Source organism: Carassius auratus, chromosome 27 (genome assembly GCF_003368295.1).
Source record: "Carassius auratus strain Wakin chromosome 27, ASM336829v1, whole genome shotgun sequence".
NCBI classification, from domain to species: Eukaryota; Metazoa; Chordata; class Actinopteri; order Cypriniformes; family Cyprinidae; genus Carassius; species Carassius auratus.
In genome coordinates, this window is record NC_039269.1 from 26,934,878 (window position 1) to 26,959,542 (window position 24,665).

Consider the following 24,665-nt stretch of genomic DNA (forward strand, 5'->3'; position numbering starts at 1 on the left):
ACCGATTTCTGCTAACCGAGTAATGATGTTTATCGTTGTTCTTTTAGAGCTGCTATTCGACAGAATTGATTTTTTTTGTGTGAAACTGAATCACTATTTTCTTTTTCAATTTAAAGCTGCTTTGAAATGATTAATGATTAAATGATTAATCGTATTCAAAATAAAAGTTTGTCTGCAGAGTATGCATATGTGACCCTGGACCACTAAACCAGTCATAAGGGTCAATTTTTTTGAAATTTAGATTTATACATCATATGAAAGCAGAAAAAATAATCTTTCTATTCATACAGCATATGGTTTTGTTAGGATAGGACAATATTTGGCCGAGATACAACTATTTAACAATCTGGACTCTGTGGGTGCAAAAAAATCCTTTAATGTTGTCCAAATTAAATTCTTTGCAATGCATATTACTAATAAAAAATGTTGTTTTAATATATTTACAGTATAAGCTGCTATAAGCTCACAGGAAATAAAAAACGCAAACTGTGCAATAATGGAATAAAACAATTTTCACACACTTTATGGGCAAACTTCTCAATTTGAAAAGTATTTTTACCGCCAGTATGTCTGCATTGACATTTCAATGAATGACATTATTTCATTGATGGGTGATGTTTCACTTGTTTTTGATAATTACTTTTCATCATAGAAAGAATGCAAATGATTTTTTGATCTGGGTTTGATTTATGAATAAATTATGCACAAGTCTTTCTCTATTTAAGAAGAAATGCATAGTGCACTTGGGACATCAATGCACGTGTGTGAAAAATGATATGCATAACTCCTATCTATCATCTAAGCACAAGCTTCATATCAATGTTTTTTATAGATTTTTTTTTTTAATATGAGAAACAAATCAGGTCAAGATGGAGGCCTTACTGTAGTTGAACTATGTTTGTACCTTATGAAGTTTATGTTGCCCAACAATGATAACAGTAGAACTAGAGAGCCGGAGCCCACGGAAAGGGCTCATCTGTACAGCAAACATGTGCTGTCATTTCTCATGTTTAGAGACACTCATAAAGGCCTACCGGACTCCTCAGTTTGCCTGGTATTAGAAAACATTCCCAGCAGCTCTGTGTCTGATCTCAGCTCTTCGGAGAGGTCCACTAGAGGCTCCACAGAATTCTCTGTGGATGCGGATAAAGCAGGAAAGTGATTATGAGGGCCTTATGATTGTCCTCTAAGAAAGTGCTCTTAATTGTGCAGACAAATTTAAAGACAACATGAAATTGCATTTGTAACCCATTTCACTTTCCATAAGGGGACATTTCTGACTGACACTGCCAGACCAGGAACGTGTGGAAAGAAAGTAAATCCAGTCTATTTAAATTTCATGTTGACTTTAAGAGAAATGAATGTAAAAATCAGACTGAAGTATGAATGCCATATGAAAAACAAAAGACAAAAAAGCTGAGACAGGCCTTGTGTGTGTGTGTGTTTTTGTGTGTGTGTGTGTGTGTGTGTGTGAGAGAGAGAGAAACGTACGTGCTGATACTGCTTTACTGGCCAGCGGTGCCGCTGACGCACTGAGAGATGTGTTTGACAATGGCTTCATCTGATTGGCCGGGAGTTGTTTCCTGTCTCGCTCATCCTCTAGCAGCCGTGTGGTTTCCTGCCTGCTCTGCTTGCTCTTATCCAGCAGGTCTTTCCCAAAAAAGGCCTCCTGCAAGAGACGTTTGTGTCCAAATGTTACAAGATATACATACACACTTGTTTAAACTTTATATTCATTAAAGAATACGTAAAATTTATCAAGGTTACTAGTAGTACAATGGTTTTCAATATTGATAATGATAATGAATTCTGAAGGATCATGTGACACTACTGGAGTAATGATGCTGAAAATTCAGCTTTACATCACAGAAATAAATGTATATTAATCTTAATGTAATATGATATCTTAAATTATTAACATGAATATTATTAATCTTAATCACATATTGAATCAATTTAATATTATAAATATTTGCATGGTTTTCCCCCTCCCAAATACCAGGGCTGAAAAACATAATATCGTTTATCCAAAACACACACACTTCGCTCCTACCAAAAAACAACAGAAGTGCCCTCTGGATGATCATGGCATTCAAAGCAAAACTTCTGAAGAGGCTTACTCAAATCACACTCTGCTGTTATCATTCGTTATGAAAGTATTGTTGATGGAGTATCTTTTTCAGCGACAGTGGAGATCTTCCAGATGGCTGTGTTTGTCTGAGCTCTCAGATGGCGTTACTCTGCGCTGACTGTCACGTTGTGGGAGCCCCTCGGACGAGCTCATGTTTCATCGTAGCGCGGCCCCACAGGATCTACAGAGACGCACGCCAATCACAGGAACAAGCACCACAACAACACGCGTGCTGTAGCCGCCGTAACACACCGCCTGCTCTGTCACTTCAGTTCAGATCACCTGACAGCTTCCGGCTCTGGGAACCTGCCTGGATGAGACACTAAAAGCCTCCATTTTCAATAATTGATATGAAGTGGCTCTTCTGAGAACCACCTTAAGGGTGGTAGCATGAACAGCTAGCATTAGCTCAACCAACCAACTACGTTATTCCCATCCCGTCCGTTCTCGCTTTCTAGGGCACGCTGATATGATGGTATAATACAACGTGTGGCGTTTTTCTGGATCTTTTATACAGTGGTAAATGTATAAAAGCTATGTGTGCCAGTGTTAATTTCGTTAACGAAGACGACGATGAAAAATATTCATTAACAAAAAAGATTTTGGTGACTAAGACGAAGTTGACGAGCTAAAAAAAATCTGATGACGAAATTATGATTACATTTATGCCGCGTTTTCGTTAACTAAACGAGACTGGACTATATGTTACTAGAGGACTACCGGACATTCAACATGCATCCTACAGGCTATTGTCCTTAAAAATGTGTGTCGCTATCATTGGATTGCAATTGGATAAGGTCCATTTGCATATATCTAGTCAGTATAGCAGCCGCAGTGGATGGATGGACTAATAAAACTAGCGATCTGAAACAATGGCCTCAGCACCCGAAGGGGTAGGGATAAGGTGACCAGATGTCCCATTTTTGCTGGGAGTCACAATTTGTTGTTGATGGAATTAAAGCTGCGGTAGGTAACTTTTGACGCTCTAGCGGTTAATAAACAGAACTGCTTGCGTCTTGCGGAAGAACATCGTAGCCGGAACTACTTCTCTCTGTTTATGTCTATGAAGAATCACAAAGGTACTGGGTTACTCCGCCGCGGTACCCCGAAGCAATCTAAAATAGTCCGAATATAAACACTTATTATAGGTGCACCCTAGTGATTCAGGACAAGCTAAAACCACGGTTTGGAAAATGGATTCATGGTGTACTCGCTTATTATATACATTTTTCTACATTTTGAACACAAACAAAGTTACGGACCACAGCTCTGATTGGTTGTTTCTTACAGGGAGCGGATGAATTTCTGCAAATGGCAATAGGACACTGGGAGGAGCCAGAGGAGCTTGATTTTTTCACAGATTATCTGTCTCATATTCTACTGTCAGGACATAATGACAGGTTTAAAAAATATGTAAAAAATATATTTTTACAAAAGTTACCTACTGAAGCTTTAAAGTTAGTAAAGGCGGGATAGATGGAATCACGCTGATAGAAGTGCTCTTTCTCGATCAGTTCTCAGCACTCAAATACAAACACAACAGTCCAAATGTTTACCGTGGAGAGTATCTCACATAAATACAGTCGATTATGGATTAAGTGAATGTGAACAGGTGGGTGAAAACTGAACGTGTATCAGTATCTCATGCATGCCTTCTATCTTAAAAGGACAGCATTCCAAATTAAATATCTGTCATTAATTTTAACCAACAAAATGTGTTAAATAAACGAATACATGATGAGTAAAACCTACAGTATCTGAAAAATGAGTTTAATTTAAGCGTGCTTCTTTATATTAATATATATATATATATATATATATATATATATATATATATATATATATATATATATATATATATATATATATATATATATAATCATATTTTTTATAAATTGCTCCTTTTTCACTTCTGTTGAAGGGACAGTCCACCCAAAATTGTCAGAATTTATTCAAGATTCTTCAAATTCAGTCCTTGATTCAAATTTCTCAGAAGCTTAATTGATTTGGTCTAAAGAGAAAAGAATTAATGATTATTTTAATTTGAAAACTACATATAAAATAGCTACCAAAATATATTTTGGTAACTACAGTTTGGCTAAAACTATCGACTAAAAGTTAACACTGCTAGGGTGTTACTAGATGTTGTTTATTAGCATGATTAACAAGTTACTAGCATGTTGTTGGCATGTTTCTTACATTATTAGAAAGTTACTAGCATGTTGTTAGCATGATTAGCAAGTTACTAACATGTTAACATAATTAGCAAGTTACTAACATGTTGATAGCATGATTTTAGCATGAACAGCAATTTGCTAGCATGTTTCTAACATGATTAACATGTTACTAGCATGGTGTTAGGATGGTGTTAGCAAGTTACTAACATGCTGTTAACATGTTTATTTGCTAATCCAGCTAAAATTCTATTCATTTTGTGAATGGAAAGTTTATAACATTATAAATTGTCACTTTTAATCAATTTAATGTATCCTTGCTGAATAAAAGTACTTATTTCTTAAAAAAATATTAAAAATAAAAATAAATAATTTCTAACAAAAGTAGGCAAGTAAGTGCAAAATCACTCTGAAACTCGACTTCAATTTGAGACCAACAATGGGAGGTTAAACTGGATAAATGACTTCATCTCCCTGAGAGACATGTCAGGTTTGACTAGATGAGCTCCCACTTCACCCAGCACAGTGTGATCTAAACCCTACTAAGAGACGTGGCATATTTCGGTGCATCTGCAACAGTCGCAGAGTTACGACCCGGGAATTTCCTTGAGATAAAGGAAGCATCTGCTGAAAAGATTCACTGATTCCAGAGAACTACAGCTTAGATATGATCTCATATTGTGTGGCTTGTTTGGCCGAGAATTGCTATAGCTTTTCCAAGAGAATGTGACTTGTGATTTCTCCCTGGTAGGTTAAAAAACAATTACACAGACAGACCTGAGCCATATTAAACAACAAATATAACTTTTTTGACTTGAGCCAGCAACCACCGAAGAGTGGCCTGACAAATCCTCAGTACACCTTAGCTTCTTCACTTAATTACACTTTAAAAGTTGAAAAGTCTATAATTTGGGATAATCAAAGGAGCCAGACCTGTAGATAAGTAGGGAAAGCCTCCTCCAGTTTGGTCTTCTTTTTCCTGTAGCGTTTCCGTATTTTAATCTCAGGATTGTCAGGGAAATCAGACAAAGGATGTTTTTCATCAATTGGAGTGTCAGGCGCTTGGTCGCCCCAGCCTATGAGGACAGAAAAGAGCAAACATATTCATTATTTACATTAAAACTCTTTGTTATCCAAAAATTGCAACTTTAATATATAATACATATATTAATACATTTTTTGGTTTGACCTAAAATGTATTCATGTGGATGTTAAAGATAGATCAGTCTACATTAGCGGTCTCATCCAGCCTTATGCATTTATGCATTGCTTGTGTACATTTGACAGCAGTTGTTATATTCAATAAGATATTTAAAAATAATGAAGACTGAAGATATTGATTTAACCTGTTAACCAGCAACCCCCATTATGCGACTCACAGCTGAAAATGCCCTACCTAACTTAAAATTGCAACAGTTCCTGACTTCAGTGTGCTACACACACACTTTTGGTGTCTTTGGAAAGAAGACCGTTTGAGCTTTACTATCCATCATCCTGAGTTGATAATGCTCAAAAACGTATATACTGTACACTTAAGTGCCTTGAAAAAATTGTACCACACTGATTTTTTTTTAACTTCATAAAAAAGATTACATGAAATCAGTCCTGGAGCAATTTAGAAAAGTAATGGGTTGAAAGTCACATGTCCCATGAGTTTCTAAATCTGAAGAAGATTTTAGAAGAAGAATTAGATTCCTGCAACCATTTTTCTGAGACTATGTCTAGTCCCCCCCACCCACCGTTTAAGGAAAAATAATTACTATTTATATTCTACAAACTATTTTAGTCATTAAACATACCACTGCATAATTTTTTGATTATAGGACAACAGACATAATCTTATATATTGTATAAGTGATTTATTTGAGCACTAGAAAAATAAAATACAATAAGAATAATTTGAGTAATAATTAAAAAGAAAAAAAAGTATTAACAACGTATGCCAATTACAGTGCCTCTTGAGATAGAAATGCAGCATTCACCTCGATAGATGCTCATATAGTCAATAATCACATGTTGAAGGCCGGTTATACAGATGGTAATCATACACATGCGCCATACAGTCAATAATCACACACTATTCATATAGACCACATTGTGATTACACAGTAATCACACGCTGATGTGTGCTCAAATGAATTGTAATCATGCAGATATAGCCACATTCCCCAAAAAAACACAGAAGAAGAAAAAATAAATAATTATTTGTGTAAAAAGTCGAACGACCCCATTAAAAAGGTAAGACCCCTCCATATGACAGGTGCATCACAGTGCATCACAAGCCATTACGAGAGAGCGGCAGAATTCAAATAAACAATATTCTGTGTATCTTTGACTTTTTTTTTTGTGGATGGTCTCTTCTGTTTGTGACACTGTACTCTACAAAACCATACTGTTTTTTACTACCAAGATGCAGTTTTCTGAGCGTAGGTTATTCCATAACGGATACAAACAATAATGTCCCCGAAGAACTGAGATGCAAACAAAGGAATTACTATCCATATTATAATGTTATTGCTCCTTTGGACTAAAAGTGCTCTTTGGGATGTCGTTCAGTGGACCCTTCCCTTTCAAATTAAACCGGGATTTTCAGCTGTGGATGTGTTTATGACTCGTTATTACGACGAATCTGGTATGCACTGTTTTGATTATACATGTTTTTATGTGTACTGCTTACACAAATTTAACAAATGCATTCCTTATAAGCTTTCCATTGAAAACAGCGATCTGTCATCGATGCTTGAGGCTTAGACCTTTATAATGATATATAGTTTGTTAAGTTTGTCTCATTTCATTTAATCTATTCGTAAACATTGACCGGTGCGGGTTAACAGGTTAAGATCCAAGATTTGCTACCAGAACGTCATCGTGCCAAAGGGGTTAAACAATACTCACTCTCATCTTTGCCTTGCAGGGTCTCAGAGCCAGTGGAGTCCTTCCTGCCCAAGGCCTGTTTGGTTCTGCCTGGAGCCGTCCGGTTCCTCTGTCTGACCATGAAACCTCCGATACCTAAATCAAAGCAGAAACTTCAATATAATAGTAATAATTTGTTTTCTATAATATTTTTTTCTTTTGCATTTTGCATTTTATACTACCAATTAATATTTATGTAATAATTATGATCCACTTTTCCCCACTGAAAATAATACAATATTCTTTCTAGTTTTTTTTAAATATTTATATTTTTCAATTAAAGGTACAATTTGTAAGATATTTGCAGTAAAATATCCAAAAACCACTAGGCTAGTGTTATATATTTTGTCCAGCTGATTACTAACAATATCTCTAATGTTTTCAACTACTTGTAAATCATGAATATTTCCATTCTAAACAGTGACACGGGGCAGTGCAGTCGCCTGTCATTGACGTTAGTTACCCATTGTTATCGCCTTTACTTACATAGAAACCACATGACAACAGTGTCGTGGACAAATGCGGAAGTAGTTTTGCGACAAACTTCAACTAGAAAGAGATGCTGATCTCGCTTGTGTTTTACTCGACAGGTGAGATGTTTTGATTCGTATCTTTACAGAAAACGTAAGCTATTATAACGATCGACAAGATTAGTATAATGTGGCATACACGACAAACGCGGAGCATTGCTTCTCTAGACCCACACGAGGACGCGTCTGATCCATTGTCTGAACGCATCTTTGCATTGACTTTGTATGTAATCTACTAAAGCAAATCGTTGAACTTGCATTAAATCCATGATTTATCTTTCCATCTGATTGATGGCCGTCATTGGTTGGGTAGAAGACAACAAATACCATCATTCCAAACTCCTTCTTAGCGTCATCAAACAACGCGATTGTTATTGTTTTGATAGCGCGCCCTCTAGTGGCAGGTCCTACAACCTGTACCTTTAATGCAGTATTTCAGGCTAAAATACAGACTAGCTGTGCATTTTTTCAATATTATGGCTGATTTGTAGATTGTACACACATTTTTAGTTTCCTTTTCATAATTCTGCAAACCTCCCCACCCCCACACATTTCACTTTCATTTCCAATAGTGGTACTTTTTGATCCCCAATACCACAAGTGTGATTAATTATTATTATTATTATTATTTTTTGGCCTTTTCAAATCGTGCCCTAATTTTTGTGTGTTCAAACAGAAAATTACATAAAAGTCACCATGTTTCTAACAGTTCCGATGAAGCTATAATTCTTTTACATTTCAAAATGTAAAAGTTTTTGGTGTAAGAAAGTTATTTTTTGCCATCAATATCAAAATTAGTTGTTTCCATTCGTTGGCTGATAAAGATATATATATATATATATATATATATATATATATATATATATATATATAAGATTAATAAACAAAACAAGAGAATCTCTGTGCCTTCTACTCTATTACTTTTTCTAATTATGTCAGGATCCTGCCCTGACAGTCTTTGTCTGTCCTGTCTTTGCTTATTGTCTCCATTTATTTTGTGCCTGAGCACATGGATGTGTCTTTGTTTATCTTGGCCGTGTGCTCCTCTTGTCCTGCCTCCTTGTTTCCAATCACCACGCCCCCTTGTTTAGTCCTTGTTTGTCCAAATGTGCTCACCTGAGCTTTGTGTGCTCTGCTCCCTTTATATGGTGCTCATTTCCCTCTGGTGTTTGCTGGTTCGTTTTGTGTGCACCTTTTGTACAGTCTCTTTGCTTGCATATTTAGTGTTGTTAACTCTTTATTCTCTATATTGTATCTTGTCTAGGTCCCTCTTGTTTTTCTAGTTTTTGTTTGTTCCTGTGTGTAGTCTTTAGTCTAGTTCCAGTCTTTGTGGTTTAGTTTTTATTTTACCTCTTAAACCTTTTCACCACCCCCCATTTTCTTTCTAGTTTTCAGCAAGGTTGCGATCTTGTGTGTTTTTTTTTTTTTTTTTTTTTGTAGTTCTAGTTATTTATTCCTAGCTTTTTCCAAACGTTATCATTTTGTTTTCATTTGTTCTAGCCTGGCTGTTCTCCTGTCATCTCCTCCCTATTGTGTGAACTGTCTTCCTGTCTCATCTGTTTGTGTTCTCATTCTTGCTAATAAACCCTTCCCCCTGTAAATTCTGCATCTGGGCCCTCCCTTGCCAAACCCTGACAAATTATGCATAATGACCCTGTATAAAATGCAATCATTGTTTTGGAAACTAGGAACCCTCTCATATAAAGGAAATGTGTTTGGTTATACTCTGCTGAAGCATCTTGTGTCTCACCTGGGCGGTAGGGCTTCCTCTTCCTCTTCTTGCAGGGATCTGTGTCTTTAGAGTCGTCTTCTGCTGTGGCCTCTCTCTCAGGGCTGGAGTCTGACTTCCCCTCACCATCCACCATCTCCCCTTCTGCTGCAAAACACACACACACAGCAGTCAGGGATCACACACCTGTAAGCAAACCCTGACTATAGGAGGAGAACTGTAAAATGAGACAGAATACTGAATGTTTTACACAACAGATGCAGTCCATTTGTGCTAAAAAGAAAATTTAAAATCACTATAATGAGCCGCCTACCTAGTTTTATGGCACTATAGGTGCACTCCCAATGTGAAGGCTGTTTTAAATTGTAGGTAGAGATCATGCTAATCACATGTATTTCTGTAATGCCTTGTCATGAGTTCACCCAAAATTTTCCATCCAAGCAGTTGGAAATGGATGGTTGACAGGGATAAAAGAAATACTGACTATAATCATATAATGTGTCCATGGTCTTTTTTTTTTGCCCATCAATGGCACATGAATGTTTCCAAACTTTCTTGTCAGCCGACCTGCTTCTATGTAAAATATTCAATTAAAGTACCCCATGAGATTTTAAGATAATTTTTCAATAATCTAACAAACAATTCGCAGGTTTGTGGTTCCCTGATGTTGGTCACAGGATGCAAGTGAACTGATAAAACAAACACATTTTTTAGTAAGTGTTTTATTTTGTTTACTTTGTATATTTATGTACATATGGCTGCTGCTTATTACGATTAATATTATTGTACTATTGTTTTAACACTAATTAAACTGAAGAATTATTGCTGTTTTATATATATATATATATATATATATATATATATTTTATATAGTACTCAGAATTACAGTATATTACATTATATACACTATACTTTTTTTAAAAAAATGAATGATTACATATTCACACAATGACGGTATACAATTCATTATTTATTTATTGTCATTATTTCTTCTTTTTTCTCTTTAATTTGTCGTACCACATAGCTTTGAATGTGTTAAACGATAGTTTTAAAGCAAGTCAGATAAAAGGTGTCTTCTAATAGTGATCAGCATTAATTACCTAAAAGGAGTACCTAGATTACATTACTAATTACAGTTTTCATAATGTAATATATAATCAGTACTACATGATAATTATCAGCCTAATATTTAAGTCTGAAATCCTTCACTTTCAAAAGTTTAAGTCATCAAACTTTTGGCAGAATACTGATGAAATGCTACTAACTCTACAAAATAGTGCCAATGTGTAAATAAAGTGACCATTGTATGACCATCAATAAGCAGTAATCAGTTTATTAAGGTTTATTAAATACTAATAAATATGTATTCCATAATCTATATTGTTATCCTACCTATTTAATTCAATCACAGCATTTGATTTTCAAAATCATGCTAAGCTATATTAACTGTTACTGACTGACTGTCCAGATACATTTCATTATTTTAATTTTACATACGATTTAATTATAAGCCTTATTGGTAACACTTTAGTATAGGGTCCAATTCACACTAATAACTAGTTGCTTATTAGCATGTCTATTATTAACATATTGGCTGTTTATTAGTGCTTATAAAGTACATATAATGCATGACATCCATAATCCTACCCAATACCCTAAATTTAACAACTACCTTATAAACTATTAATAAACAGCAAATAAGTAGTTAATTGAGGCAAAAGTCATAGTTAATGGTTAGTTAATAGTGAGAATTGGACCCTAAAATAAAGTGTGACCCCATTATTTAACTCTGGCATAGGTTTAAATGATTTTAGTTAGCTTTGAGTTTGGTAAAATTGTTGACCTTGAAAATGGCATCTGTTTTACTTCACTCTATGTACACGGATATGAAACTAGCGCTAAAATAAGCATGGTTGAGAAGTAAGAAGCAGTACTTTTGGTGTCGTCGAGGTCTCTGGAGAGTTCTCTGGACAGTTCAGTCCGTGGGTCTGGAGGCGTCTGCAGCACGGCCACACTGCTCTGGTTTATGATCTTCAGCTTGAGTTTGGGTTTGGAGCGTCTCCGCCGCGAGGCTGCATTGGCGAGACTCTGGAGCTGTGACAGACCAGACTCTGTGAGACAAACACCGTCCTGGGTGTACGTCCTCGTCAGCTCTGTGGAGCAGAAACACAGAGGAACCTCGTTGGAAAAAGAAGGATTCACTCTCAAATCGCACATTTCTGCGGTTTCCGAGAATGCTCTACTCTACTCTATGTCTTTAATAGCTTAGCCTTAGCATAACCAGAATTAAATATGGAGATTTCAGCAACAGATTAAAGTTCCATTAGTTAACAATAAGCCATATATTTGTTACAGTGTTGATTCAACTGTTGATTGTTTGTTCAGGTCCATTAAATAATATTAACAGATACAACCTTTGATTTTAACGACATATGTAAATGTTAATTTATTAATTTATTACTTTTCATTGTTAGCTCATGCAGTTAAAATGTTAACTAAATGGATTGTATAGCGTTTACCAAAACATCTTTCAACCGACCATAATTTGACACTTTTGTAAATACGTTTAAAAAGAAATAAATAAATACACAAACAAACCGTAATGCTTTCGCAAAACGACATCATTACCAGGATCTCTTGCTTTCGTGACTCTCTGTGGCATGAGAACGGACTCGGCTAAATCCAAACAAGACTTGGCCGGCGTTCCAGGCGCTGTGTAATGAACACAAAAATACACAATGTGAACCAAAAAAGCGATTTATAAACATAAAACTGGATTGTGCTGAAGCGGTGTTTACGGGGAGAGAGGGGGGTGTGGCCTTGGCACAGATTGCAGTCAAAGCTGGTCTCGGCAATCTTCTCCACCTCCTCCTCTGAGTGGATTCCCTGACACGAGGCATGCATCCACCTGCACACACGCAAACGCCAGCTTTGTACTACAAATATGATTGGTACATACATACATAAAAAAATGTGACTTGCACTTGAGGCAGTGTTGCATCGTCACTAAAGTTTATAAACTGCATTTTAAACTGCATCCTATTCAATATAGCAATTTCATAAAGCCAGCATTTCCTGTATTTAGTAGGTATCCAGTTCGTTTGATGGCAGTGATTTGCGGAGCTGAAAGGGATCCAAGCGTCCCAGCAGGTACATGCACAGCCCAGACCCGAGTGCTGGGCCACAGCTCACCTGTCACACTGGCGGCACTGCAGGATGATCTCCTCCTCGTTGTAGTCCTGCTGGCACAGGGGGCATGAAGCCAGGCTGGCACAAGGGGCACACTGAGTGTAATTATTCTGCCACTCACACCTCAGACCCGGAGACATGGAGCCGCACTGCGTACAGGACACACACCTGCGGGACGCCAAAGCAGCACAATGACATTAATCACACACCACACCACTCCAGCCATTCCAGCCACCCTAATAACAGCTCACATCAATACATGACAAGTAAAATAATTCTCATTAATAAAAAAATGCCCTTTGTTAACAAAAGGTTATTCTTAAATTAACCACAAGAACAAAAGCAGTTAAAGCACAGCTGAAGTAAATTACTTTAACATAATATAAATTAAGACTGATGCATTAAAACTAGATAAATGTTCATTATTTGATCTGATGCGATGTGGAATACCATTTGCATTTCCAGCTCCCGTTGGGCACGTTTTGCAGGGGCGGGTCTAAGCAGTATGTGTGGTAGCTGATGTCACAGTTGTCACAGAGCAGCAGACGGCCGGGATCGCTGGCCTGACCGCACGCCTCGCACACGGTGCACTCCAAACACCGCCAGCCTTTACTCAGCACCACCTTAGAGATCTGACGAGCATGCATTTCAATTAACGTGAGGCAGAGTGCATATGAAGATGAAAGAAAAAACGAAAGAAAACAGGAGTTTTTAGTAACATAGCAGCAGATTTTTTTAAAACGGTGATTATTTTCAAATGGTTTTTTTTCTTTAAATTTAAGCGAAAGGGGTCCAAAACAATAATGAGTTTTGTAGGTAAAAGTAAAAAACAACAACAACAACTTTTCTCTTCTAAAGAAAAAAAAATGGTCTGGATTGAAATGACATAAGGCTGAAAAAATGATGACAGGGTTTTCATTTCTGGGTGAACTGTCCCTTTAGGTAAAGTACTGTATATTGGTTCTATCTTTCCTGTAAAATCATACAGACCAGGGTTATTACTGTTAACTAAAAAGCTATTAAAACGTTTTGTTAACTGAAGTAAAGCCGAAATAAAATATAATAAAAATTAGATGAAAAGCTTCATTAACATCTAAAAACTTCTTTAACAGCTTCAAGTTTTAAAGCATTAATGTTACAATACTGACATTCAATTGAACTAGAAATCGATAAAAACTAAAACTAAATTGAACGTAAACAGTTATGTTAAAACTAAAAATTAATGAAAATGACAACACTTATAACAAATTAAAATTGTAAGAATTAAACTAACATTAAAATAAATAAAAAAAACATAATTCCTTTTAAAAATATATGTGGAATGGTTTTTAATTAATCGGATAAATAAAAGTTTGAAATCTGATGAATAAAAAGCTTAAAGAACAACATTTACATGAAATATAAATCTTTCATAATGTTATACATTTATTTATACTTTTGTTCAATTTAATACGTACATTTTAAAAACATACTTCTTGCAAAAATGGTTTATAAAAAAGCACAATGTTTAAATAATACCAACGTAATTAACACTAGCATCAACACCTCCAACAGTGTTAGAAAAGAGGAAGGATGTACTGGCCTCATCTGCTCAGGGTGCTCACCTTTATGTTGACACAGAAGGGGTGATAACACTGTCCACACTGAGCACAGGCCAAGAGTCGCCCCTCCACACCCTGTCCAAAACTCCCACAGACCACACACATATCCTACAGAAAACACACACACACACACACACACCAGTGTAAGAGAGCAGCACACTTCACATATATACAGCTGCAGCAGCAACATTTACCTGCTTCAGAGTGAACGTGTCTGTACTAGAGAAAATCACTACTGTATTGTGCATGGCGTTTTCTTCCTCTTCCTTGAATGTGCAAATGGGTTCCATGATGTTCACCTGCAGAGACGCGCGTGCACAAACCAACAAATAAACAGAGGAGCAGCACAGCAATTGATCTGTGTATCAGAACAAACTGTATAAAAGCTGTCAGATAATGTGACGTACTCCTGGTGTTGGGATTGGAGGGACTCCGTTCTTCATTCTGGCCCGGCCACGTCCCCCCCGACCCGTGACACCCGAACCCCGGGGCCGTCTCCTGCTGGGGAAGCCAGACCCCCGTCCCTGCTGACACCACAGAGACACCATCAGGGTCATCCTCGCTGCCACAGAGCCATTCCCATCACAAAGAAGAGGCTAAAGGATTTTATATTTAGGCATTCGCTTCAAATTTGCCCTCTGGGAGCTTCCTGTATCCAGCTTTATAATTGTTATAAATGACGCAAATGTTCGACAGCATGAAATTACATTGCAATAACAATGTTTTTCACCAACTCTGCATTTACAGTTTTACATTTCTGATCACATAAAGCATTGAAATCCTACACATTTCAGTGAATTTCCATGGCTTTCACTGGATTTTTTATACTAATACTACCATTCAAACGTTTAGGGTCAGTAAGATTTTTAGGAAAGAAATTAATGCATTTTTACTAAGCAAGAAAGCAGTCAACTGATCAAAAATCACAGTAAAGCAGATCCATCCCATCTTCCTCAAACACTACCGATGACTTTCAAGCAATCCAAGAAATTTCAACCGGAGCAGGGAACCAGTGTCCAAAGTTTGCTTTCTCCTCGTGTTCATATTTAATGAACGGCCTACCAGCTCAACTTTAATACACTGTGATCAAATAACCAACACGGCTCTCCCTCAGTGTAACTAGCTGTCACAGCAGAGCAACGTTCCCCGTAATGAGACTGTGACAGTCAGTCGGTGTGAGATGGCATCTGAGGGAGCTGTTGAGAGGCCTCGGTTGTGTTATTCCAGCGATTTCACTTCTATTACGCTGTCAGCGCGTTTCCCTTCCTCAGGGGCTGCCATTCTGACGGTCACAATCAAAACCCTTTCCAGGAATTACCCTCCGTCCCTCTCTCTGCTCCACATCTACGGTTCCTCTCGCTGGACCATCAGCCCAGAACTTCTGCCCCTGCCACTCACACTTGATAGCTTTTTAAATTGCTCCTTTCATCATTTGTTTTACGCTACCCGACTGGACTTACTGTTAAAACATTTTTGTTTTTACATTTTTAATTTAATACGGTGCCACTTGAAAGTTTGTGAACCCCCTTGCAGAATCTGTGAAAATGTGAGTAATTTTAACAAAATATGAAATATCATACAAAATACATTTTATTTTTTATTTAGTACTGTCCTAAAGTAAGATATTTTGCATAAAATATGTTTACATTTAGTCCACAAGAAAAAAAAAATGGCTGAAATTATTAAAATAACCCCATTCAAAAGTTTGTGAACCCTTGGTTCTTAGTACTGTGTTCTGTTACCTGATGATCCTCGACTGTCTTTCTGTTTTGTGATGGTTGTTCGTGAGTGTCTTGTTTGTTCTGAACAGTTAAACTGCCTGCTGTTCTTCAGAAAAATCCCCCATGTCCTACAGATTCTTCAGTTTTCCAGCATCTTTTGCATATTTTGAACCCTTTCCAGCAGTGACTTTATGATTCTGAGATCCATCTTTTCACTGAGGAGACCTGAGGCACTCAAACACAACTATTTAAAAAGGTTCAAACATTCACTGATGCTCCAGAAGGAAACAAGATGCATTAAGAGCTGGGGGTGAAAACTTTTGAACATGATGAAGATATATTTAGTCCTGCCCTTCGGAAGCAACAGAAGATCCTTGCATGTTTCCTGGAACACAAATTAAGTAAAATTTACCTTGATCTTCAAATTCAAAAGGTTTAATGCATCGTGTTTCCTTCTGGAGCATCAGTGAACGTTTGAACCTTTTTTAATAGTTGTATTGGAGTCCCTCAGTTGTCCTAAAACCGAACAGTTCTCAGTTTAACTGTTCAGAAGGACTCATGAACAACCATCACAAAACAAAAAAACTGTAATGCATCATCCAAGTAACAACACATAGTATTAACTCTTTCCCCGCCATTGACGAGTTATCTCATCATTTAGAAGACAACGCTTCCCCGCCACTGACAAGTTTTCACTGTGATACACTCAGGGGCACTATTACACATCTTCTGAATGAGTACAGATCCTCCTGAACAAAAACACACGTGAAGAGGGCGGAAAAACTAGCGATCTCTCATGTAAACAGATGCATCTGAAAAATAATGCGATCGTCAGCAATAGACAGCATATAAATGAAAACGGCATAATGTTATGGAGTAAAATGTTGATCCAGGAAGTGGTATATGTCTTTGCAAGCTTTGGAGGTATTGATGGAAGCGATTTAATGGTTTATAATCCAGTAAATAATCATACTGAATATTAGCCAGATGTAGTTTTTGACAAAAATGCGATATTCTCAGCTTTATATGAAACCTACCTATATTCAAGTGTTGAAAAAGAATGCTCTAAGCTTTAAAGTTTAAACAAAAAATTTTGTTTAAAAGTAAAGGATCTGATCTTTATTTTGGTATATTGCATATTCAAATATTCATAAAGTAACATATACTGTAGGCCATCAAATCTGAGTGAAAATCATCGCTGGCAGTGGCTGGCAACTTAAAAAAAAATGGCTGGCAGGGAAAGTGTTAAGAACCTTTTGAATGGGGTTATTTTATTAATTTCAGTAATTTTTTTGTCTTGTGGACTAAATATAAACATATTTTATGTAAAATATCTTACTCTGGACAGTACTAAATAAAAAATAACATGCATTTTGTATGATCTCTCTTACTTTATCAAAATGTATTTTTCACAGAGTCTGCAACTTTCAAGTTACACTGTATATATATACACACACACACACACACACAAGCACGCACACTGACACACACATCAACACTTTTATTTAAATAAATACATTATTTTATAATTTTTATATCATTTAACCATTATTTTTACTTAAATTTTATAAACAGTTAATTATATGCACATAACTAAGTGCATTTAATCAAATGCACCAAAAATATATTTAAAAAATGTTATTTCTAGAGTAATGAATGTTATGAATTAGTTATACAAATCTATCTATCTATATATATATATATATATATATATATATATAAAAAAAACTGAATCAGTTAGTTTGTACTAAATTAATCTCAATTTAATTATAATAAGTACAAACTTATAGACGAATCATGATTTGTGTGAAAATCTCTACAAATGTTTTATCTCAACTCCAACTAAATTTCATCTAAAACCAAAACCTATCCAACTCGCTCGTTGTCAAGACATGATAATGTGCCCAGATGATTATCGGAGCGGCTCCAGCGGCCCAGGAACAGATGGACCCGGAGCCCAGCGAGAGCCCAGCGAGAGCCCCTGACCCTCAACACGCAGCACATCTGCTCCGGCTCACAACCTCAACACATTCACAACTCACTCTCATTCATTAGCCCGAGTCCAGCCGGGACGTGGAAAGAAAAGCACCGTGCATGCTGGGAAAGAAAACAGTTGGGATGTATTATGAAGCCACAGAACATGTTAGTGTTCTTAGCGGTCGTTTCTGACATGAAAAATGCAGCACTGAATTTGTTCAGTCCAGATCCAAATCAAAGCTGTCCAACACGAATTCATTTTCAATGTGTCTGCCCTGCAGCGCTTCTCCATTCTCTGAGAGAAAAGTCCAGAGGCTGCTGTGCTTCATATTTCATACAGATGCCATTTTCTAGATTTTCCTGCTAATTATTCCCATTACTTTCCGTTGCTTGAAAATGACCATTACCAGTAACACAGATAAAGACAATTTTAGCATTTCTTTATCAACACGTCTCGCTGTGTGTAATTATTTGGAAGCCAAACACCTGCTGTTGAAACTGAGGATATCTGGGGAAGGTTTGTTGAAGAGGTCTAGACTTTTATCGTTTTTTGCACCATGTCTACACTGGACGTGATCAGAGTGTATGTTATATACTGTTATATATATACACTGCTGTTCAAGAGTTTGGGATCAGAAAGATTTTTGTCTATTTGAGTGGGGTTTCTAGTGATCATCAAGGCTGTATTTATGTGATCAAAAATACAGAAAAAAAACTGTAATATTGTGAGATATTATTTCAATTTCTAATATTTGTTTTCTGTTTTAATATACTTTAAAATGTAATGTTTTCAGTGTCACATGATCCTTCTGAAATCATTCTGATATGCTGATACTTTTATCTGGATTGTTTATGAATGAAAAGTTAAAAAGAACAGCATTTGTTTAAAATTAATATATTTTCTAACAATTTGAGTCTTTACTATCACTTTTTATTAATTCAACACATCATTGCTGAATACAAGTTGTGTGTGTGTGTGTGTGTGTGTGTCTGACTGACTGTGTGTTTGTATATATTTTTTTATACATTTAATACATTTAAAATATATATACAATTATTTTAATATCCACAATTATTAAAATGCATAAAAGAAAAAAGAGATATATATATTATTTGTAAACATTTTAAATATTTCTCAATTCATTTGAATATTTTATATAAATTATTTATGTAATGACTTGTATACATAATAGACAACTTTGAATGTCTTAAATATATAAAAGAATAATATAATTTTCTGTTTATACATCATATTCAATATATTCATTTATATAATGACTGATATTACTAATTTAAACAATTATATATTGCTAATTTAAATATATTTTTAAAATGTGTTCATATTTATTTTAATATTTAATATATTATTAATTATTTACCTATATTAATTATTTACCTATATTAATTATATATATATATATATACACACACACACACACACACACACACACACACACACAAATACAAATTAATTATTTACATACATTTAAACTATATCTATATATCTTTATTTTAATATATATTACTTATATAGTTAGCTGTGTAACATTGATAATTCATACTAGTATTTATCATTTAAATAACTGATCTAATAATCTTAAATTAGACAAATATTAAAATTATATAAGGAAAAAGTGCATTTATACATATACGCACACTGGGTCTCATTCATGAAACACGAGCAGAACGAATTTTTGTGTAAATCGCGTGTAAAGTGGTTTTGGCGTAAATTTTTGGATTCATTAAAACGTTTGTATTTTCCAAATGTTAGTTGGTACGAAAGAAATCTACACCTGCTCCCAGCCACGCGCTAATAGTGCGTTTAACGTCTGAACATTTTGCTCATTAATACGGCTGCATTTTAATTCACCTTAATCCGGTACATATTTACACAGCATTTTGAAAAAATATTATATATATATTAATTACATAGGGTTTTTCTTTTAACTTTTATTATGAGAGCCAGTAATAGGATCTGTAATATGCTGCCAAACTTCCTTTTTTAGGACCTGATACGCCACTAGTACGCTTGAAATTAAAACGTGGCGTTTTGAATGAACTTCTGATAATAAAACTTCAATTTCTGCAGCTGAGAAATGTTTCTTTTTCAGTCGCTTTTGAGAAGACATGTTGAAATCCTTCGTTTGGTGTCATAATGTGATGCTCATATATAGTTGTCATTTGTTTTTAATAGGAGGGATTTATGGTAATTGAGAGTGAGCGTGCACGCGCGTCCCATTTACGACTGATTGGAATTCATTAACACACACACACATTTCACTATCACATCTGACGTTTACGAAGTTTTTGTGAATCAGGAGAAGAGTTTTCGGGAAGTTCTCTTCACGCGCAAATCACATTTACTCGTATATTTACGAATGTTTCATGAATGAGACCCATTATTTATACATTTAAAATACATTTCTACGCAATATATTATTTACATTATTATTTGTATAAATAATAGTGATGATTTATAGCTATTTACAATTACATTGATGTTTAATTATGTATAAATAAAACTCATTCATTCAATCCATTCAAACAGAAAACTAAACAATCAGCTGAAGCTGGGCCGACTATAATGAGAACAGCCTGGTTTCGTCATGTCCGCTGTAGACATGCTGTTAGCAGGGCTGCGGTGTAATATTGGGCTGTATTTACCACACAGATTATCCAGCCGGCCGAGCTGTAGGGCTGCCTGCTCTTTGGCCCATCCCAGCCCTCAGTCGGGTCAAGGGACCATGAGGGGGAGCTCGGTCTGCGGGACGCGCTCCATGCTCCCTGAAGATGAGTGGGTTAGAGAGAGAGAGAGAGAGAGGAGATGTGGGCGAGAACATGCAACAACTTAAACAGTACAGCCAACAAAGAAACATACAGATACATGCATGTAGAACACAGACACGGTTAACAGAGAACATGACACTTCAGAGCTGTGAATGAACTCCCAAAATACACTGCTCTCAAACATGCAAACACAAATGCTGTGATCTGCGTATATACTGTATAACTAGTGCAAAGAGAGATGTTTTCTGTCAGTCTAAATACAGTGAAAGACAGCATGCAGAGACGATGGAAAGAACCGGCCAAACTGTGTCAGCTGCTCTAAGAAGATGAGACGTGTTTTAAAAATGTCACCAGGGCCTCAAGAGACGGTTGTGAAAGGTCAAGTGTGTTTTTATGAAACAAACAGAATGAAATAAATAAATAATGACTGTGTCCAAACAGGTTTAAAGGCCTAAAAGTTTGGGGTGTGTTTACAGGGATGTAAAAATACAGTCAAAACAGCAATATTGTGGAATATTATTATAATTTATCATTTTAAAATACTTCAAAATGTAATTTATCCTTCTGGAATAATTCTAAAGTGCCGATTTGCTGTTAATAACACATTTCTTATTTTTAATGCTGAAACAGTTCGGCTTAATACTTCTGTGAAAAAAATAAAAAAATAAATGGATTTCGGGATTCAAAGATGAATAGAAAGCAGAAAACACCATTCATTTAAAATATGAATCTTTTATAACTTTATAGATGTCTTTATTGTCACTTTCCCCCAATTATTTATGAATAAATAATGTGTTATGAATAGTGAAATAATAAATAAAAGTAATATTTATTATAATTTATTTAAATAATAATAATAATAATAATAATCTTACGGACATTGAAAATATAAGTTAATGTTAATTAGTTGAAATTATTTTTATTAACCCTTTAATGACTCATTAAATTAATTCAATGTATTAATATTTAATAATATAATACAAATATTACTTTTTTTTTTAATAAATCAGTGTGTCCAATAGCATACTTTTATTTTTTTATATATATATAAAAAATAAAAATAATAATTATCTTTGCTTGTGTTTTCATGACAACTCTAGCGAGATGCATTTCACATTAAACACAGGAAAGACTTTTGCACTTGATTATTGGGTCTGCGATTCATTTCACTTTTCTTTTTTACTCTCAGTGTGAACAGGCCTTCACTGCAGTAGAGAGGATGGGGGTATGATTAGGCGATAAAAAATATGGTCACACAGAATGAGGCATAATAATATATGTGCTTTATAAATTCTAATAAACAGCCAATATACGAGTAACATGCATGCAAATAAAGCAACTAATTAACAGTGAGAATTGGGCCCTATACTAAAGTGTTACTGAGTTGCTTGTTGTTGACTCCAGCACACGAAGAGTGCAAAAGAGCAGGCCTCTCACAGCCGCCTAATTCCTCTAATTAATCCGTTTGTGGCTCTAAAGTTAATTAGTACTCAGCGATCATCTGGAAATCACGATGATGGCTGTGAATTAAGACTTGCTCAATTAAAACGTAAAGCTGCTAGAAGTGGAATTAACACGCTGGTTTTTAACCAAACATACAAATGCATGTATGAGCTTGTTGGGGGATCTAGCGTTCTAGATCATTAGACATGATGCTATTTTTTCCCTTTCATACCAGTCTGAATAAAAAGGTCCAAGCTGATTGGAAAGCAAGGTAGATGCTTTCAATTTCGGACACAGCCTTTGTGAATTAGAGAGTGTTTGGTTAACAGCAAATCACAATCAGAAACAGGACGTGATGCATGAACGATGATCTGATGGCTGAGTATGACACGTATCTGAGATGTCTAATGCTGAAATAATCCCCTTTGAATTGATATTTCAAGCCTGTGTCGTTTCATAAAACATCCAGTTTCTCAAATGTTTAGTCTATAATGAAGCTTCTAACTCACCGAAATCTGTTCCAGCACAAAATTTAACTTTTACATTCACAAATCCCAAATATTTCCAGTAGACAGCATGTCTGAGACTGAAACATGTTGGGTTTAGACCGAAACACAAGGAAACTTTTTTCTGCCTCTTGAAAAAAAAGAAAGAAAGCTAATTGCATTTGTGAGGTATAATGTAGCAATTATGAGAAACAGTCACAATTACAAGAAATACATTTCTAAAAGTCACAGTTTCAAGAATTAACGTTGCGATTATGATTTTTTTTTAAAAAGAAATACAAGAAATAAAGTTGTAATTGAGATATATGGTCACAATTACAGGAATGCATTTGTGAGGTGCAATGTCATTTTGAGATATCAAGTTGCAATTACGAGAATAATGTTGCAATTCTAAGAAATAAAACTCATTTACACGAAATAAAGTTGCAATTATGAGGTATATATGGTCATAATTACAGGGTAAGAACATTTCAGTCAAATTGAGATTTATTATTATGATAAATAATGTTGCACTTATGTGATATAAAGTTGTAACTACAAGAAATAATGTCAAAATGTGGAGATATATGATCACAATTACAGGAAGAAAAAAAAATCAGCATTTGTGACATACAATATTGCAATTATGATAAATAAACTAAGATAAAAAGTCAAACTGTGAGATATTAACTACTTTTATGCGATTAAAATACTGAAAATTACAAGAAATCAAATCAAAATTGTGAAAAATAATGGAATAGAACAAAGTCGGACACGCCAAATCTGCCAATATTTAATTGTCTGTTTGAACAAAGCCTTATATTATTAATTAACCTAGAACTATACAGGAATCTGCAACAGATTAAATAAACCAACACACAATTGATCATAAAGTATATGACTGACCTGCTTGACTCTGGGTCTTCCAGGTGAAAACTTCCTCTTAGAGATGGCCGGCTTGCCCATGCCGATTTTTGGAGTGAATGGTATGAAGGTGGATGAAGGCACATTGCTGATGGCTTGTCCTGAGACAGCCTGGAGCTGGAGCTGGGACGCCCCGTGCCCAACTGAGGGCAAACCCTCGGGCTGTCTGCATGGAGGCTGCTGTAACGACGTCCTCTCCTCCACCAGAGAACTCAGCTTGGCCAAATATCGCTCATCACCATCCATAGTGATGTCCATTTCCTGTGAGTGGCTCTCGGAAATAATGTCGCGCTGCTGCACCATAACATCCGTATCTTCCTGGCTCTGAACTCCTGGTGTAGTCTCCGCAGTACTAACCTCAGGCTCTACAGTAACTCCACCAGCCACTGTGGAAGGTTCCTCTGTGAAGGAAACCTCCATGGGTTCTTCCTCATGGGAGGTACAGGCTGGAGTTGGCTCTTTGGTGGGTGACAGGATGGTTTTCTGCTCCTCCAGGCAGGGCTTGCTGTCCTCCTCATTCTGGGAGAGGTTTTCTGTGAGTTCAGCTGACGTCTCAGGAGACTCCTCTGGTTCGAGGGATGACACAAGCTGCTGGACTGTGGACGTCTCTGGAGCTGAATCCAGTTTCTGCTCATGCGTCTCTGATTCTTCAGGACCGTTTGTCTGCTGAGGAGATGCAACTGCAAGAAGCAGGAAAACATTCAAAATGAGATGTACAAAATACACAGGGATTTTCCACTGTCAGAGGGCAAAATTTGACCATAATGTCATTATTATATTATTATATAATTTTGACACCACTAATATATCAATTGACTTAATGGCTCTAAAATTAGAGCAAACGGCAGTGGGGAACAAGGAAAGATTTTAAATATTGATTTTAACCGAAAAATCCTGATAATGAAAAACTTTACAAATGTATTTTGTTGGCTGTCAATATGCAACATCCATTTTTCATGACCCAATCCAAATGTATAAAATCCCATCATGTCTGTTTGTGAATATCCTGCCCTGACTGTGTCAAGTTATAGAAAAAAAATAGGATGTGAATGCTGATTGAA

General features: G+C 35.8%; 1 protein-coding gene across 14 annotated transcripts in view; it reads right to left on the reverse strand.

Annotated features, from left to right (window-relative positions):
* The window catches only part of LOC113046088 (histone-lysine N-methyltransferase 2C-like), a 108,269-nt gene that overhangs the window by 33,947 nt on the left and 49,657 nt on the right, over positions 1-24,665 (reverse strand). For 7 of the 14 annotated variants that reach the window (XM_026206951.1, XM_026206950.1, XM_026206949.1 and 4 more), the window contains 15 exons: positions 23,587-24,284; positions 20,630-20,749; positions 14,675-14,794; positions 14,462-14,566; positions 14,271-14,375; positions 13,117-13,298; positions 12,670-12,834; positions 12,276-12,385; positions 12,076-12,189; positions 11,412-11,630; positions 9,499-9,624; positions 7,201-7,314; positions 5,239-5,381; positions 1,492-1,669; positions 1,035-1,133 (listed from right to left, as the gene is read on the reverse strand). In XM_026206951.1, the coding sequence (XP_026062736.1) occupies positions 1,035-1,133; positions 1,492-1,669; positions 5,239-5,381; positions 7,201-7,314; positions 9,499-9,624; positions 11,412-11,630; positions 12,076-12,189; positions 12,276-12,385; positions 12,670-12,834; positions 13,117-13,298; positions 14,271-14,375; positions 14,462-14,566; positions 14,675-14,794; positions 20,630-20,749; positions 23,587-24,284 (2,598 nt within the window). The remainder of the gene's footprint in view (positions 1-1,034; positions 1,134-1,491; positions 1,670-5,238; positions 5,382-7,200; positions 7,315-9,498; positions 9,625-11,411; positions 11,631-12,075; positions 12,190-12,275; positions 12,386-12,669; positions 12,835-13,116; positions 13,299-14,270; positions 14,376-14,461; positions 14,567-14,674; positions 14,795-20,629; positions 20,750-23,586; positions 24,285-24,665) is intronic. The other 7 variants (XM_026206956.1, XM_026206947.1, XM_026206944.1 and 4 more) reach the window with 6 other exon arrangements.